The sequence below is a fragment of the Callorhinchus milii genome, unplaced genomic scaffold (assembly GCF_018977255.1).
Source record: "Callorhinchus milii isolate IMCB2004 unplaced genomic scaffold, IMCB_Cmil_1.0 Scaffold2, whole genome shotgun sequence".
In the NCBI taxonomy this organism is placed as follows: domain Eukaryota; kingdom Metazoa; phylum Chordata; class Chondrichthyes; order Chimaeriformes; family Callorhinchidae; genus Callorhinchus; species Callorhinchus milii.
In genome coordinates this window covers 13150125-13167519 of record NW_024704743.1, presented here as the reverse complement: position 1 = coordinate 13167519, position 17395 = coordinate 13150125, and the positions used below count along the sequence as shown (strand labels likewise).

The following is a 17395-nucleotide window of genomic DNA, read 5'->3' as shown; positions in this document are numbered from 1 at the left end:
GCCTACAAATGCACAGTCACTACACTTGGCAGCAAATACCTGTGAAACATTTTGAGGCATTTCGTTTTTATAAACATTCTATCAAATCCAAAGATTGTTATTATTATTCTCTCTACCCCCTCCTCGCTCCCTCCCTTCCCTCCCCTCCCCCTGACCATTTCCCCCCTCCTCGCTCCCTCCCTTCCCTCCCCTCACCCTGACCATTTCCCCCCTGCTCGGGTCCTGACTCAACTGTCCAGCGCCTTGGGACGTCCTCCTGACGTGAAAGGCGCTCTATAAATGAAATCTTGTTGTTGTTGTTGTATTTATAACTCTGGAATTCATTCATATAATTGAGGAAACTGGAGTATGTGTCTGTCAAGAAAGAGCTGAACTTTCTCCTGCTAGTGGAAACAAACCAGATTACTGTGAACATGGATATCAGTCAAGTCTCATTTATGTACTTTATACACAAAAGCAATTTACATTCATATAGTTCCCTTCACATCAGGTGGACCTCCCATAATTTGTTCTCTTTCCACTGTCAGGAGAGAATCTAGTTCTTTCTTGGCACATACTAGATATTACTCTTTGTGAAGAGATCCCTTCTGCCTGGTCAAATGGACATTAAAGATCCCATAGTACTATTCAGAAATAGAAGGGATTTTCTCCTGGTATTTTAAACAACAAATCTCCAGATAAAATTGTCCATTCACTCCATGGACATTACTCTGCACAAAGTGGCTGCTGCATTTAGCTACAAAATGCAGTCACTAATTTACATTAAAATCCTGTGAAGCGCTTGTAAGATGTTTTGACAACATGATAAGCTGTTGTTTCAAATGCAAGGATCATTAATATTATTATGTTGACTGATTCCGAGCAACTGATAACCTCACTCAGTTTGGTTTTGTCAGCAAACTTGTTCAAGTTCGTTTCTGTACCATTTCTGATTTGTGTAAGATTGATTTTATTCTGACAGCATTCTCCATATGACCGCTCGCTCTAAAACAAAGTGATTCAAAACAAAGTGATTTAATTTAAAACAGGTATTTTTTGATAGGCACAAATACATTTGTTCCAGGAGAGGCTTCCCTGATGATGCTATCGGGTGCAGCACTGACCCATTCAGACTGGAAGTTTGCATGTCCAATCTTGGTTTGTGCTGAGTTTGATTTCAGTCAAGTTAATAATTGGGTTAGCAGTTCAGATCACAACTAAAGACCCTCCCTTCTACCTTTCCTACAATTACCTCACCTTTGTTCTTGGCTCGATGTCAATCTCCATCATTGTTAAATGCTCTGAGACAACTACCCTGCATGAAGGCCACAATATAAGAGCAAGTAGTTATTGTTGTAGTACAGGTGGCTTCAGTTAGGAAGGTGAAAATTTGCTGCAGTTCCTGTTCCTGATCACTCTTCAAAGACCTCTGCTGGAAGGTGCACATGTTTGGCTTTTGAGGAAATGATGGGGCTATGAAGTTATGATGGCTGAATAGCTTGTCAAGACTCATTATCAACCTCACACCTGAATTATAGACACTTGGGTAAAATACTACAGGATATCCAATACCCATGGAACCATACTCCATCAGAGGAGGCAAATGCCATAAGGAGATAATAATCATAATAGTTCTTGCATTTGGTCTCGTGCATTTTACGTCTGGAGGATGTCCCAAAACGTTTCATAGGTTTTACTATAAAGTGCAGTGATTGTGTGTTTTGTGGGCAAATGTGTCAGTTAATTTGAGCGCAGCAATGTGCCACAAACAGCCATGAACTGAATGACTAATTTTATTTAGTCCCGGATACCAGAAGAAACACCTTTCTCTTTACAAAATGGAATCTTTAACTTCTACCTGATCAGGAAGATGAAACCTCTTATCTATAGGGTGGCACCGGCGACAGTGCAGCGCATACCCAGCACAGTATTGGAGTTTCAGTTGAAAATTATGAGTACCAAGTCCCAATGTGAGGATTGAACATTTCTGATTCAATGGTGAGAGTGCTACAAACTGAGCCTGGATGACACAAGATCAGATGCATGTATTATTATTAGCTGCATAGAATGGTAGAATGTTTGCAGGTATCGAAGGAGACCATTTAGCCCATTCAGGTCTATGCTGGAAAATTTAAGGGAGAAAAAAACATGTTCCGTTCTTGCCTATTGACTCATGAGATCTGACAATCTTGGGTCCCTCCATCAGATGGGAAGGAGATTTAAGACATCCATTTTACCATATTTGGCCAAATATGGCCAAATGGAATTGGAATAACAATGGGAAAAGATTGCTTAGAACATCAGACCTGCTTCTTCCAACAGGTTCAAACTAAGTCTTATCCACTGAGGAAGGTGACTGCAGAATTGTGTCATGTTCTTTCCTTTACACCCCACCACCCCCACTAACCCAAACGTTTATCCCTCTTTGCCAGGTGCTAGATGCTTGTTCTTATTAGAAGCAGCTTTGTAACTGGGAAACATATCATTAAGATAAACTGATCTGACCTGTCAGTTGATTGCAGTTGCAGTTGCAGTTCATTGTCTGAAAAGCCAGAGATGTGTATTTTTTGGTGTGAGTATGTTTGTTAGGGTGATGAATAGTGGGGTTGGGGAAATCTTCTGGTGATAATACCAAATATTCAGAGAGAGGGTATCTCGAGTGCAGAGTGTGCTGGCTCTACATGGAATAACAATGAGAAAAGACTGCTTAGAACATCAGACCTGTTTCTTCCAACAGGCTCAAACTAGCTCTTATCAACTGAGGGAGGTAACTGCAGAGCTGTGTAGCACACAGAAGACATGCACAGTTTATATTTAAGGTGCACACCATTAATATGACTGCTGAAAATTCTTAAATTCAGTGTTAATTTGGTGGCTAGTTAATTTTAAGAAGTGAGAAGAAGTGGATTTCTGCAATTCTCCCCAATCTTATTTTGTTGGTCTTGCAGACTAATATTAGATGGAATTTTGTGCCTTTAAACTTTATCATGAGCGATTTTCCTGACAAATTAGTCTCAATCATTGAGAGGCTAAATTCTCAATAACGTTTTTTTAGTAAACAGATTCAGTGGCATCAAGGCAAACTAGAACCGGAGCTGAACAGCATCCACTCTCAGAGACAACCAAAATATTCTCAACGCAATAACATGCGCTGTGACAGCAACACTTGTTTGGGCATCAAATGACGTTTAACAGCAGTGAGGTAACAACTGACTCAAGCAGTGTGCGCTGGGAGCAGACACGAGCAGCGAGTGCTGGGAGCAGACACGAGCAGCGTGCTCTGGGAGCAAACAGGAGCAGCGAGCGCTGGGAGTAGACATGAGCAGCGAGCACTGGGGCCAAGGGTGAAAGAGCAGGCAGTGATCGGGGTGAGGGTCAAAGGCTCGGTCGATGAAAGCGGAGCGAGGAGAAGAGGATACTGGGGAGAGCAGCTAGGAGCGGATTTGAGGCCAGTGGGCTGGGGTAATCAGGAGCAGCGGCTGGGTGCAAACCGAGCTGTTCCGCCCGAGGTTAGTGCAGGAGCAGGATCAGTGAGAGAGATGAGCAGTGGCAACGAGGCTTCAGGGAGCGCGGTTGGCAGGAGCCAGCAGGTAAGGGTAGTCCCAGGGATTGGGACTGGCAGGTAGCGATAGGCAGGGCCGAAGTCTCGGGGATCGAGTGACGAGTGGCAGCCATTACTGGGTTCAAGCAGAGCCGCCATTTTACAATCTCCCGCCTAAACCCCCGCGTGACGTCACTTCTGCCCACCAGGTTTGAATCCCTGGAACCAGGCATAGTATAGTCTATTGGGAGCAGACTTCCACTCCTCTGTCCTCCTGACGTGAAAGGCGCTCTATAAATGTAATTTTGTTGTTGTTGTTTTCCCTGCAGGCTGGTCAGTGTTATCTTCCAGGTTGTGCAACCTGGTGGATAACACAATGAGTGCCCTGCCCCCTCTCCCCACTCTACGCTGCCTCTAGCCCTTGCAGTCTCCATGCCTTTTGGTTTGACTGTGCCCCACTAAACTCTTGTCTCAAGTCTAGGCGTGCGCATCTTGGCTACCTCCCCCGACCCGAGCTGCTTTTCCCCCAAAATCTCCCTTCCCTGCAAGTCTCCCGTTCTAACCTCTTCTCTTTCCGTGCTCCTCACCTCCTATCCCCACTTGACCATGCTATAACCTCCTCCTGCTCCAGCCTGGGAATCCTCCGTCGGACTCACCATGGCACTTGGCTTTGGCTGTCCAGTGGCAGCCATACTGATTGCCCCATTCCTCACTAGCACCGCAAGCTCCGCTGGACCCAGGCCCTGGGGGCTACCTTTTCCTTCATTCACATTCCCATCCTCCCTGCCAATCCTCCCACCACCTCTTCCCATCTCACACATTCCCCTGCCATCTGTCCGCTCCACAACGGCCTACAAAATGTCCACTTCCTTTCCAACAAGGCTCTCGCCATCAACAACATCATCGTTGATGAAAACATCAATACTCTGGCCCTCACTGAAACCTGGATCACCTCAGGCGACACCTTCCCCCTGAATGAGGCCACACCACCTGGCTATACCTTCCACTATACCCCACGTCCCAACCGCCATGGCAGTGGTGTGGCCCTCATCTCTAGGTCGTCACTTGTTCTATCCCTCTCGTCCTCCAGCTTATTCCCCTTCCTAGAGCATCTTATCCTCTGCCACTCCTCTGATCTTTCCCTCAAATTTCTCCTGATTTATTGCCCCCCCAAACCCTCTCCTACCTTATCTCTGACATTTCCACCCTTCTAGCTTCCCTCTGTTCTTAACACCTCCTCATCCTAGGAAACTTCAACCTGCACCTCATCCCCTCTTGTTCTATCTCCACTGACTTCTCCTCTTGCCTCTCCTCTCACAACGTTCCCTTCCACAACCACTCTACTACCCACTCGACCTGGTGATTATCCGGGGCCTCAGTGTCTCGGACCTCACAAACACCGATAAAGCCTCAGATCAGATCACTTCCCTTAACTCCTCAATCCCTCGCCCCACCGCCACCCAACCCACCTCCATCTCCTACTGACCCTTGAAAAGAATTTCCCTGCACTCCCTCTCCGCTGCTCTGAAGTCATCTGAACTTCTCCCCCTCTGGCCTACCTCCCACACCGATTTATCCTTCTCAGTCACTCTCCTCCACAAATCCCTTTCCACCATTCTCAATACCTTCGCCTACCACTCGCCACTGCTAAATCGTCCTTCTATTCCAAGATAATTTTGGAGACCAAGGACAACCCCAGGCTCCTCTTTTCCACCCCCAACCGACTCCTCCATCCACCCTCGCACTCCTCGCCCGTCTCCTCCTCCAACTCCATCTGCGAGGAGAGGCTGGATTTCCTCGAGGCCAAAATCGATGGGATCCATTCAGTCACCCCCACCCTCCCAACTACTACCCACTCCCCCATCCCTCCCTCATACTCCGGCCTCTACCATCCACCTGTCCCTCGAACCTGTCTCCCCCTCCTCTCCAATCACCACTATAACCCGCATGAAGCCTACCACCTGCTCCCTCGACCCCATCCCTACCCCTCCTTGCCTCCCAGCTCCACCTCCACCTCCCTTTACTCTCAGACCTCATCAACCTCTTCCTGTCAACTAGCACATTTGCTACCTCACTGAAAACAGATGTCATCACCCCTATCTTAAAAAAACCTTGCCTGGACCCATCCCTACTCACAACCTACCAGCCTATCTCCCCCCTCCCCATCCTTTCCAAGGTCCTTGAAAGAATTGTTGCTTCCCAGCTTCACTCCTTCCTCTCCTGCCACTCCCTTTATGAACCCCTCCATGAACCCCTGCCCACAGCATGGAAACAGCCCTAATCAGAATAACAGAATAACATTCTGTCCATCTCTGACCAGGGTTCCCTCTGTCTCCTTATCCTCCTTAACCCCTCTTTTGCCTTTGACACTGTGGACTACTCTATCCTCCTCCACCACCTCTCCTCTCAACCTTCAAGGTTCTGTCCTTGAATGGTTTAGATCCTATCTCTCACACTGGCTCCACTTTGTATCCACAAACGGCTTCTGCTCCAGCCCCTGCACCATCTCATGCAGTGTTCCTTAGGGCTCTTTCCTAAGTCTTCTCCTCTTCAACCGGTACATGCTTCCTCTTGGTGATATCTTCCACAGATATGTGGTCAACTTCCACATGTATGCAGATGACACCCAACTCTCTCTCGCTGCCTCCACCTTCAACTCCAGACCACTGATGTCCTGACAGAAGGTCTATCAGACATAAAATCCTGCAACGTTCTATAGTTGAATGTCAACAACACTGAAGCTCTCCTGATGGCTCCCGCCAGCACCTCAGCACCTCAGGCACTGGCAGCATCAGCATCCACGGATGCACGCTTCACCTCACCAAGCCAGTCAGGAACCTAGATGTCTTGTTCGACCCTCAACTGTCCTTTCTCTCTCACATCTGTGACATGACCCGCTCTGCCTTTCCCCACCTCCGCAATATTGCCTGACTCCGCCACTGCCTCACCCCTCGGGCCGCTGAAACCCTCATGCATGCCTTCATTACATCTACGCTTGACTATGCCAACTCCCTGCTCATCGGCCTTCCCAAATCTTCCCTCCACAAGCTGCAGATTATCCAGAACTCTGCAGTTTGTGTCCTCTCCCGCATCAGACGCCGTGAACCCATCACCCCTACCCTCGTCCGGCTCCACTGGCTCCCCATCCCTCAGAGGATAGTTTAAAATTCTTGTCCACACCTTCAAGACCCTCCACGGCCTCGCCCCTTCCTACCTCTCCAACATGCTAACCCCTTATCAATCTGTCCACTCCCTATGCTCAGCAGGCTCCATGTCCCCCCCCAGCCTGCCCCATCATCAGCGGTTGAGCCTTCAACCTCTCTGCCCCCACCATTTGGAACTCCATCCACATTCCCTTTGTTCGCTCCCCCCCTTGCCTCCTTCAAGGCACGCCTCAAAATCCTCCTTCTCGACCGTGCCTTTGGTCGCCCTCCATCCTTCCTGATCCCAACCCTCCCCACAGTTGGGTCCTGATGACTGTTCAGCACCTTGGGACATCCTCCCCATGCATTGATTGTATAACAATGGGGAGAAATGAAGACAGAGGCAGTATCCACTCCTGAAATCATCACCACTGTCTTGTGAGCTGTCACAAACAACATTTAAAAGGGAATTGGATATGAGTTTGAAGAAAGGCGATGGAGAAAAAGCGTGGAATTGGGGTTAGAAAAGATAGCTCCAGTAGAGGAAGTTGCACCATTACAATTTTACTTTGACCTTTTTCTGTGCTGTGAACTTTCTGTGATTCTATAACTGCTCCAGCAGTGCTTATGCTAGATGGATGCTTTGTAAAAGTAGGGCAGATGTGCAGTAATTGGAAACTCGGTGACAGCTCTTTTCTTCACCATTACTAGCTTGCAGTTCCCAGGATACTCTTGTTTTTGATCATGTTCATGTCCAGATGCCAGCACCTAGGTATAATGATCTTGCATTCCTCGATAGGGAAGAACTCTATTTCTGTGAATGTGATACAAAAATACGAAACAAGTGTGTATGGTAATTACATAAACTCAAGTCCTGCATTCTGTTCAATCATCGGGTACTCGGTTGTTTGCAGGAAATAGCTGACTGCAGACTGATTGCTATGTGGCATTGGTGAAAAGGTAGAAGCACTTCCCTACTTAATGCTTAGGAGGACTCTTCAGAGCACAGATCTCATAATCCATATACACATATTGGGAATATCAAATACTGCAATTTATTTTGGTCTCTAGAATTTCATCAATAAACAGTCAATGCATGTACATTTTTAAGTAGATACATACTTGCACCTAGATACATACACATAGTTGCATAAATTACATAAATGCAAACATGCATACATTCTGAATTTATGTACATACACAGATAGACAGTCACAAGAATGTTCATATTCGGGGCAAATCTGAGAAAGACAAAGTGGCCCAACTCTTTACTGTACCATATCAGTTATATTCAATGTTGATATTGATGTTTGAATGTTAATGACCTCAATTCAATTTGGAAGATGAAGGCATCAGTAATTGACCTTGAAAAGGTAATATACGTAATATAATAATAAGCAGCTCCTACATACTGCACATTGTTTTCCTTTATGACCTTCAAAATCCTCAAGGTTGCATTGATTTTAGCAGCATTTTTTTCTTGGCTTGTTGAATTGGGCCAGTTGGTGGGAACAACAACAACAACAAAATGACATTTATAGAGCGCCTTTCACATTGGGAGGACATCCCAAAGCGCTGAACAGTCCGATGTCGGGGCCTGAGCATGGGGGAGGGGTGGTGTAGGGGTGAGGGAAGGCAGAGAGGTGGGAGGGAGACCAAAGGCATGATCGAAGAGAAGGGTCTTGCATCCTTCAAGACCGGCCTTGAAGGAGGCAAGGGAGGAAGCAAGGCGAAGGGACCGTGGGATGGAGTTCCAGAGTGCGGGAGCAGAGAGGCTGAAAGCCCGGCAACCGATGGTAGGGCGGGTCGGGCTGGAGACATGGAGCAGATCGGAGGCTGATGAGCAGAGGGAGTGGGCAGGTTGGTAGGCAGTATCAAAAACTGCAATTTATTTTGGTCCCTAGAATTTCATCAATAAACAGTCAATTTCAGAGATATAAAAACATCCCATACTTATTCTTTTATCTCGTTTCTCTATTGAATATTATTTATAACCAATGTTGCATATGTGCAAAACTGTTTCAATTTGGGGTTCACTTGTATCAATTCATATCTGGACCAAGATTTCCATAAGTGAAATTCCATTGGTATTTCATATCCAAGGGTTCAAAAGCTGTTCCTTTTCCTCAGCCATTAGGTGGCCCTGTGGAAGGTGAGTTGAACAGTTAACTCTTTGTAATCCAATTCTTAGCATCTTCAGTGATGTGATGGATATTATAATGATTATCATAATAATATTAGAATAATGATTGTGTTTTATATATTCTATCAAATTAAAAATGGGACGTCCTCCCGACATGGAAGGTGCTACACAAATGTAATTTTATTGTTGTTGTTAATTATAAACTTTATCAAGTTATTAATGTTAACATCAATTCTTTATCTAGTTATTTTCCAAGTGTCAGTGCCATGTAACACTTGCATTCTGTGTTTTGCATTTTACATCAAATGGATGTAAAATTCAAAACCTTTATTTTCACTCATGTTGAAATAATTTGATGAAATATTTGAACTTGTATAATTGCTTGCTTTGAATAGCTCATTCACTTATTTCATCAAATTACTATCGTGTAAATACACGATATGTTTAATATAAAATGAACACCTAACTATACACAGACCCACAGAACAATTGAAAAAAGAAGTCTTGAGGACTGTTGCACTAACTATCCAGCCTGTTAGTCACTAGGGTGAGATACTGGAGGGCAGCCAGCATTGGTGGAAGTGTGTATCAGTATAAGTTCAGGCAAAGTTTTTTTCATGTTCACTTTTTGCTCCTCATTACTTTCTTTGTATTCCTTTGTTGCCTTTTGTAGTTCTCCCAGTCCTCTACATTCCCACTTTTTTTGCATTTGAGTAAGCCTTTTCTTTTAGCTTAATACAGTCTCTAACCTCGTTTACCAACCACTGTTGCTTAACTACACAATTGGAGCTTTGGCATTTTAGGGATACGTACTTGTTCTGTGTTGTATCAAATACTTATTTGAATACATCCCATTGTTCGTCTGTAGGTAAGTTCAGCCCAGTTTACTGTGGTCAATTTATTTCTCATCCCATCGAAGTTTGCCTTACTCAAATTTAAAACCTTGGTTTGGGACTCTCCCTTCTCCCTATCAAATCCAGTGTCAAATTCAGTCATATTATGATCATTATTTGCAAGATGTTCCCTTACAAGATTGCAAGATTGTTAACTAGTTCTGGCTCATTACTCGTCACCAAATCCAGTATGGCCTGTTCCCTTGTTGATTGTAAAACATATTGTGCCAGAAAACTCTCCTGAATTCATTCTAGAAATGTCTTGCTTTCACTACTTGAGGTGTCCTGCTTCTCCCAGTCAGGCTCTGGCAGCATCAACCTTCATGGTTGCACACTACAACTTACCAAGCCAGTCAGGAACCTGGGTATCTTGTTCGACCCTCAACTGTCTTTTCTTCCCCACATCCAAGCCATGACCCGTTCTGCCTTCCCTCACCTCCTTAACATTGCCCGACTCTGCCACTATCTCACCCCTCAGGCCGCTGAAACTCTTGTTCATGCCTTCATCACCTCCAGGCTCGACTATGCAAATGCCCTTCTTGTCGGCCTTCCCAACTCCTCCCTCTACAGGCTGCAGATAGTCCAGAACTCTGCAGCCCGTGTCCTCTCCTGCACCAAACTCCATGACCCCATCTCCCCCATTCTCGCCCGACTCTATTGACTCCCTATCCTTCAGAGGATCCAGTTCAAAATCCTGGTCCTCACCTTCATGGCCTCGCCCCACCCTACCTCTGTGACCTCCTAACCCCTTATTAACCCGCCCGCTCCCTCTGCTCAGCTGGCTCCGGCCTGCTCCACGTCCCCCGATCCACCCGCCCCACCATTGGCGAGAGATCCTTCAACCACTCTGCCCCTAACCTCTGGAATTCCATCCCCCAATCACTCCACCTCACACCCGCCTTAGCCTCCTTCAACAACAACAACAACAAGATTCCATTTATTGAGCGCCTTTCACGTCGGGAGGACGTCCCAAGGCGCTGTACAGTTGGGTCAGGACCCGAGCAGGGGGGAAATGGTCAGGATTAGGGGAGGGAAGGGAGGGAGCGAGGAGGGGGTAGAGATCGAGAGGAGAGCTGAAGGCACGGTCAAAGAGAAAGGTCTTGAGACCGGCCTTGAAGGAGGAAAGGGAGGAAGCAAGGCAAAGGCACTGGGGGATAGAGTTCCAGAGCCTCGGGGCTGAGAGGCTGAAAGCCCGGCCACCGATGGTAGGGCGGTTGGGGCGGGGGATGTGGAGCAGACCGGAGCCAGAGGAACGGAGGGTACGGGCAGGTAGGTAGGTAGGTAGGTAGGTAAGTCCCACCTCAAGACCCTCCTCTTCCCCCTCCCTGACCCCAGCTCGGGTATGAAATGCTGTACACTATCCAGCCTTGGGACGTCCTCCCGACATGAAAAGCGCTATACAAGTGTAATCTTGTTGTATGTGAAAATTAAAATCTCCCATTATAACCACATTTCTTTTGCTACATGCTTCCCTGATCTCCATATTTATACATTTCCCCACTACATCACAACTCTTTGGAGTCTGTAGACTAAGCCCAACAGAGTCTTACCACTTCTACTGTTCCTTAATTCTACCTACAGTGTTCCCATGACCTGATCGTTCTTACTGAAATCTTTCCTTTCCACTGCTGTAATAGTGTCTTTTATCAATATTGCTACTCCTCCTCCTTTCCCAATATCCCTGTCTTTTCTAAAGATCTTATAGGCTGGAATATTTAGCTCCCAGTCCTGTCCAGCTTGTAACCAGGTCTCTGTAATGGCTGCTACATCATACCTTTTAAGATGAATGTGTGTTTCTAACTCACTTGTTTTTTTTCTTATGCTACGTGCATTTGTATACATAACTCTTATTTGGGTAACTGTCCCCAACATGCCTATATGCCTTGACGATGTTCTTCTCACACATTTTGACTAATTAAACCTTTTTAATAACTTCCTATTATCTTTTTTCTTCCTGTAGTATTTATGTTATCTTTATCACTGTTTATATTCTGACTGTTGCTCTCATACTCTCCTTGCCTTGTGTTTTGGTTATTGCTGCCACCCGACAATTCACTTTACAGTATATACTGCGAAGCCCTTCGAGATGTCTTGACAACGTGATAAGGCATTATATCAAATGCAAGGCTTATTATTATTAAGTCCAATTCTGTCCATCCATAATATCCACATATGTACTTCACAGCCTTTCCAACAGGAGTCTCTGGCAGGCAAAACTCTGGCTGGTTCTTTTCCTTCCCAGTTACTGAGTTCAACCGTAGAGCCCCAACTGCTGCCCTGGCTGAGAAGAGTTAAATCAGCACAGCTGGAGGAATTGAAGCTGACTGGGACTTTCCTGATCTGTCTGCCTGAATTTCACACAGCTGCTTTAACCAAATTAGGTATCAGTGGAGCTTATTATATCCTAAGTCCTTCTTGGCTATTATTTGTTGCTCAATTCAGATGGATTGTCTTGAACTACAGAATTTATTTTGATCACATTGATTCTTTTATGTTGAAGTAAAAGTAGACATGATTACCTACGTTTGTGAATGGCTGAGTGTTTTGACAATTTAGGAGTTTACATTTTTGTTTCAGTTCCGTGGAATTCAGAAAAGGCTTCTGGTGTGCAAATAGAGGACAGGCTCCTTCGACTGGCAGGGAAATAGCATGCCTAAAGCCATTCTGTGAAGCGTTTTGAGATGATTCGAAGATGTGGTAAGGCGCTATAGCAAATGCAAGGATTATTTTTATTATTATTATTATAAAACAGCAGGGAATACTAACCTACACAGGAGTTAACTGTGCAGTGTAATTAGTGCCTGTGTATTTTTAGACCAATGCAGCAACCAATGTGCAATGTCCCACAAACAGCCATGAAATGAATAACCAATTTAATTATTGGCCAGAACACGGAGATAAACTTCCTTCTCTTCATGAATAGTTCCATTGGGTCTTTAACATCCACCTGAACAGGCACAGACAGGATTTTGATTTAACGTCTCGTCCAAGGCCCCGCCTCGACATATGGCTTGAGCCCACAACCTTCTGACTCAAGACAGAGAGAGAGGTGATAGCACAACCTGGACATTGGACATCACCCAGAGAGAGGTAATAGGACAGCCTAGACACTGGACAACCATCAGAGAGAAAGGTGATACTACATCTTAGGCACTGGACAGAACAGAGAGACAGGAAATAACAGAGCTCAGATACTGCACAACGACCAGTGAGAAATAGGTAATATCAGTCCCCAGACATTGGATGACAATCAGTGAGAGAAAGCAATAGCAGAGCTCAGATACTGGACAACAACAAAGGGCAGACAGACTGACAGAGAGAGTGTAATAACAGAGCCCAGAGCCTGGACACCAATCAGGAAGATCAAGGAAATCCCAGCCCCCAGACAAGCACCAGAGAGAGGGAGGGCTAATACCACACTCCACCCTCGCCCCACTGTGACCACTGCAACCTCCTTCTTGGCTCCTGCCCACCCCACCCACTGCTGCTGATGGCCCCTCTCCTGGCCCCTGACCATTCTTCCTTCATCCTCCACTCCCCTCTGACTGCCCCCCTTCACTCCTCATCTCTGTAACCATTCCTCCTTTCTCTGTGTTCTTTCTCTGTGGAGGTAGCTAAGCTGGGGAACTTGATTTTCAAAACCAAAATAATCATTAGTAGTGATTGCACAGAATATACAAATCAAATTTACATTTGTATAGCAGTATTCACATTGGGAGGATATCCCAAAGTACTTAAATATATCCACATGCTCCTTAATCTCAGATAGCCATTTCTCTTCATCTATAAAAACTTAGCCTGATGTTGCAATCCAGAGGCCATCTTATGTTTATAAAGTTAAATGTCCTCGCTCTTTAGTTTAGCTAAAAGTACCTATTCTAGTGCCACCTTTAGTTTGGCCACCAGCAAATCTATATCTGGCTTTGGATGCTTCTTGTGATGGTTTATCTAGACCTTCGTCCTCCCCCTGGCTTGGCATTGGACTCCACCATTGTTAAGCGCACTGGGACACAGCCCGGCAGTAACAAACAGGTCAACAAACAAAAATGCCATTTGCGCCATCAAGGTCCCACTGTCATAAGGTGAATGACTAATTTATTTGGAGAATTTTTTGCCTGGTCATGTTAGGAATTCCTTTTTGTTTTTTGAAGTTTTTGTGGGACCTTTATCGTCCTTCTACAGAACATGAAGACGGCTTCAGTTTAATATCTCATCTGCCAGAAGGCACTTCTAACATTTCAGCTCCCCATTACTGAACTGGAATGCCATCTTATACTTGAGCTCAAGTCGTCGCGAGGGGCTTGGACTAACATTTATTGATATGGATGAGAGTGCTGAACTCAGATCTATCTCTAATGTATTTGGAATTTTCCCGAATTTCTCTCAATTTGTCTGCCTGTTCAGGTGGACATTAAAGATCCCGTGGCACTATTTAAAAAAGAAAAAATAATTTCTCAATTAATAATTCCCCAATATAATTGGTCATTCACTTATGGCTGTTTGTGGGACATTGTTGTGTACAAATTAGCTGCTGCTTTTACCCACAAAACACACAGTCACTACACTTTGCAGTACATCTTGTGAAGCGCTCTGGGACATCCGATGTCGGTCATTTGCAAACATGATTATGCCAAATATAACGAATGGTATTATTTTAACTCGAAATCTCAGCAGTTTGACACTATTTCATTAAATTTAACCAAACTGAAGCTAATCTCAGTTTTTTTGCCTTTTACATTTTTTTTTATGAAAGAGGTTTCTTTATATACGTTTTGAAAACAACATTTTTTTTTCCTTCCAGTTATTTGATGGTGTTTGGTCTGTGGCTGGCGGCTTCTCCGCCATACCTCTCCTCCGTCTCTAATCTCTTGAGGCTGGAACATGCCACGTCGGAAACAGGTTCATCCCAAACCTCTGAGAGGTGAGACAATTTTAGCTACGACTTTCCAGAGGACAACTCCATGGTTGTCTGGCTCCATATTCTAAACTGGCCCGTTTTGGTTGTTAGGTAACTTCAATATGTAGAAGTAGTGCTGCTAATGCCACTTCCTGTGTGATGTGCATGCACTTGGTATACTGGGTGCTGCTGATGTCACCTTCTTGCAGATAGCTTGCCTGCGCATCATACCGGAAGTGACATTAGTGGCAACCTGATGACCATTGGTCATTTTTTTATTGTGACAGTGTGTGGATAGTGAATTTGATTTTTTACTTAAAACGTGTTTGGATGCACAATCCAATCAAGTTACAGGGAGGACTATTGTAGTGGAGTTGCCCTGTATTGGCAATATATTTGCTGCAGTCCATAAGCCCAGCTAAATATTCATGTTATGGTTTCCATTCTTTAGCTGTCGTTTTGTGAAACTATTGAGCTGTTTTGGCATCTTCCTTTACATTTCTTGTATGGAAACTGAAGGTGTCAGATTTGAGTATTATTTGGTTTCAGATGATGTGAAGGATTTCACTGAAACAGCTTGTGTGTTTTATGAAATAACAGTTGAAAGAATAGAAGTGGAAAGTACCAATATCAACAGATCGACCTATAGGATTGTGAAGTGATGAATTTACTGACTCGTGTGTAATAATTTGAAAATAAAGTTGTATTAACTAGAAAAATATGCAAATTATTTTTTTTATTTTGGCCAGCCGGGTGACTGACACATGCGAAAAACCCATAACCATGCTTAAGAGTATCCAAACCAAATTGTGAATTTCATGCATCCTGACCTACACATGGAAATTCCAGAGAGAGATTGTTGGAATGGAATGCGCACTCTCTCTCCCTGAAGGGACCATTGCTTACCTAATTCCAGAAAGTGTTAAGGGCAGGTTGGCAAGAGCCAAGGCTTGGGGACCCCAGAGTTTGTGTTGGGGTACTACTGAAGTCTAACCAGCTAAAAACTCATAGTTTAGCATTGATAGCACTGGCAGGTTTTCCTGCTGTTTGCCCAGCTAGGACCACCCTACCGGTTAGGACTTATAATAATCCTTGCATTTGATATAGTGCCTTACCATGTCTTTGAGATGTCTCAAAACGCTTCACACAATATACTGAAAAGTGAATTGAATGTATATTTTGTGGGTGACTTTGGCTTGCAGGGTTAACAGGAGCTGAATGGAAATGTGTTGGATAATTTATGGAAGCAAATTGTGCAACGTACTTACTGTAAAGTGGCTGAAAGCCTACCCACCAATAGTGGAGCGAAGTTGGTAGGGGGCTTGAAGCATAGCGAAGGGAGTGGCTAGATTTGTAGGATTACCGGTGTTTGCTGAGGTGTTGTAAATTTATCACTTTTTCCCTCCAGTTTTCTCTGGTTTCTGTCTGAGCTATTGAACTTTTTCTTTCATTGACATATGGTATGCTGCTGATTGCCCTCTGATACCCTGCCTGAAAAATTATTATTCATAGACGAGCTCTGACAGTTAAGTGTTGGTACCTAATTGATTATGATCCAGTTTTACTTGATGCCCATAAACGTGCATCGTGTAGCAGAAGCCTCGGAACAATGATCAGGAATTTTGGCTGAATTTCCCACTTCCCAAATCCTAGGGGTACTGGGATCAATTATAGCATCTCACATACTGCTGTGACTGAACTAACTCAACACAGATTGGCATTCAAACCTGCTGCATTCAAGTCTGCATGTGCCTATGCTCACCAGGCATTTGCCCATTAGGCCATTGGAGGATCTTATTTGTCACTCTCTTTGAGGAACTAATCAAAATACTAATGCACCATCTGGAGACTTGTAATGGAAACTCTGCTGGACACTGGGTTCATAATATCATTGCACTGAAATTGTAATAGTTGCTTCTTAATATACTTGGTAAATCAACAGCATTAGAGCCAGTCCCTGTACTTGTACGAGTGTTATCCAGTGCAGCAGGAGTGGGGATGCCCAAAGTCTTTACTTCATTGGAAAGAGCCTGTATAAAACAGCCTTACTCCCCACATTTGTGTAACACACCAATACAGTGCATCACTGAAACTATTTACCCAATTTAGTTACTCTTACAATATAAATATAAGCGTTACCTCTAGAAGCTAATAACACTTTAAAGGAATATTACAACAACAAGAATGTACCTTTATGTAGCACCTTTCATGTTGGAAGGATGTTTCGGAGCTGACTGGAGTGGGACGTAGCGGAGGAAAGTTTAGGGGGAAGGTGACTGAAAATATTGTCGAGAAAAGGCCTTAAGGTGAGCTTTAAAGTCGCTGGGGGGGTAAACTGGCTCAAAGAAAAAAAGGTAAAGGGAGATGAGCTTAGCCCAATGCAAGGACATTAATTGTATTGAAACAGATCATTACATCACTTGTGAGGAATTTCCCACAAAATGTTGCATGGATTTTCTTTTTCTTCTTACCCCACCAGATAAAAGTGTGACTTTTATGAAGGCGTTACAATTCTTGTAATGCTTGTAGTGTTTTGAAATCTCTTCTCTTTCCCCCTTACCATTTTTGGTGTTTTTTAAAAACCTAACATATGCAAAAAAAATTGCAAAATCCTATCAAAGCATGTTTAAATTAAGACAAATAGTTACCACATCACTATTATTGAACACTTTTAAGAGAATATGAAGCTAATGCTGTGTGGTCTAAATGCTGTGTTTTGTGTGGACTAGTAATGTGGAACGTGTGCTTTGATTAAAAGCTGAAGGGAGGAGAATGTTTGGAATGTTCCATGACGCACTT

General features: G+C 44.3%; 1 protein-coding gene across 2 annotated transcripts in view; it reads left to right on the top strand.

The window, feature by feature from the left end:
* The first annotated feature begins 12756 nt into the window (after positions 1 to 12756).
* The window catches only part of hivep1 (HIVEP zinc finger 1), a 132561-nt gene continuing 127922 nt past the window's right edge, over positions 12757 to 17395 (top strand). The window contains exons 1-2 of one of the 2 annotated variants that reach the window (XM_042332396.1): positions 12757 to 12832; positions 14501 to 14620. In XM_042332396.1, coding sequence (XP_042188330.1) covers positions 14581 to 14620 — 40 coding nt within the window. In that variant the 5' untranslated portion in view covers positions 12757 to 12832; positions 14501 to 14580. The remainder of the gene's footprint in view (positions 12833 to 14500; positions 14621 to 17395) is intronic. The other variant, XM_007906375.2, reaches the window with a different exon arrangement.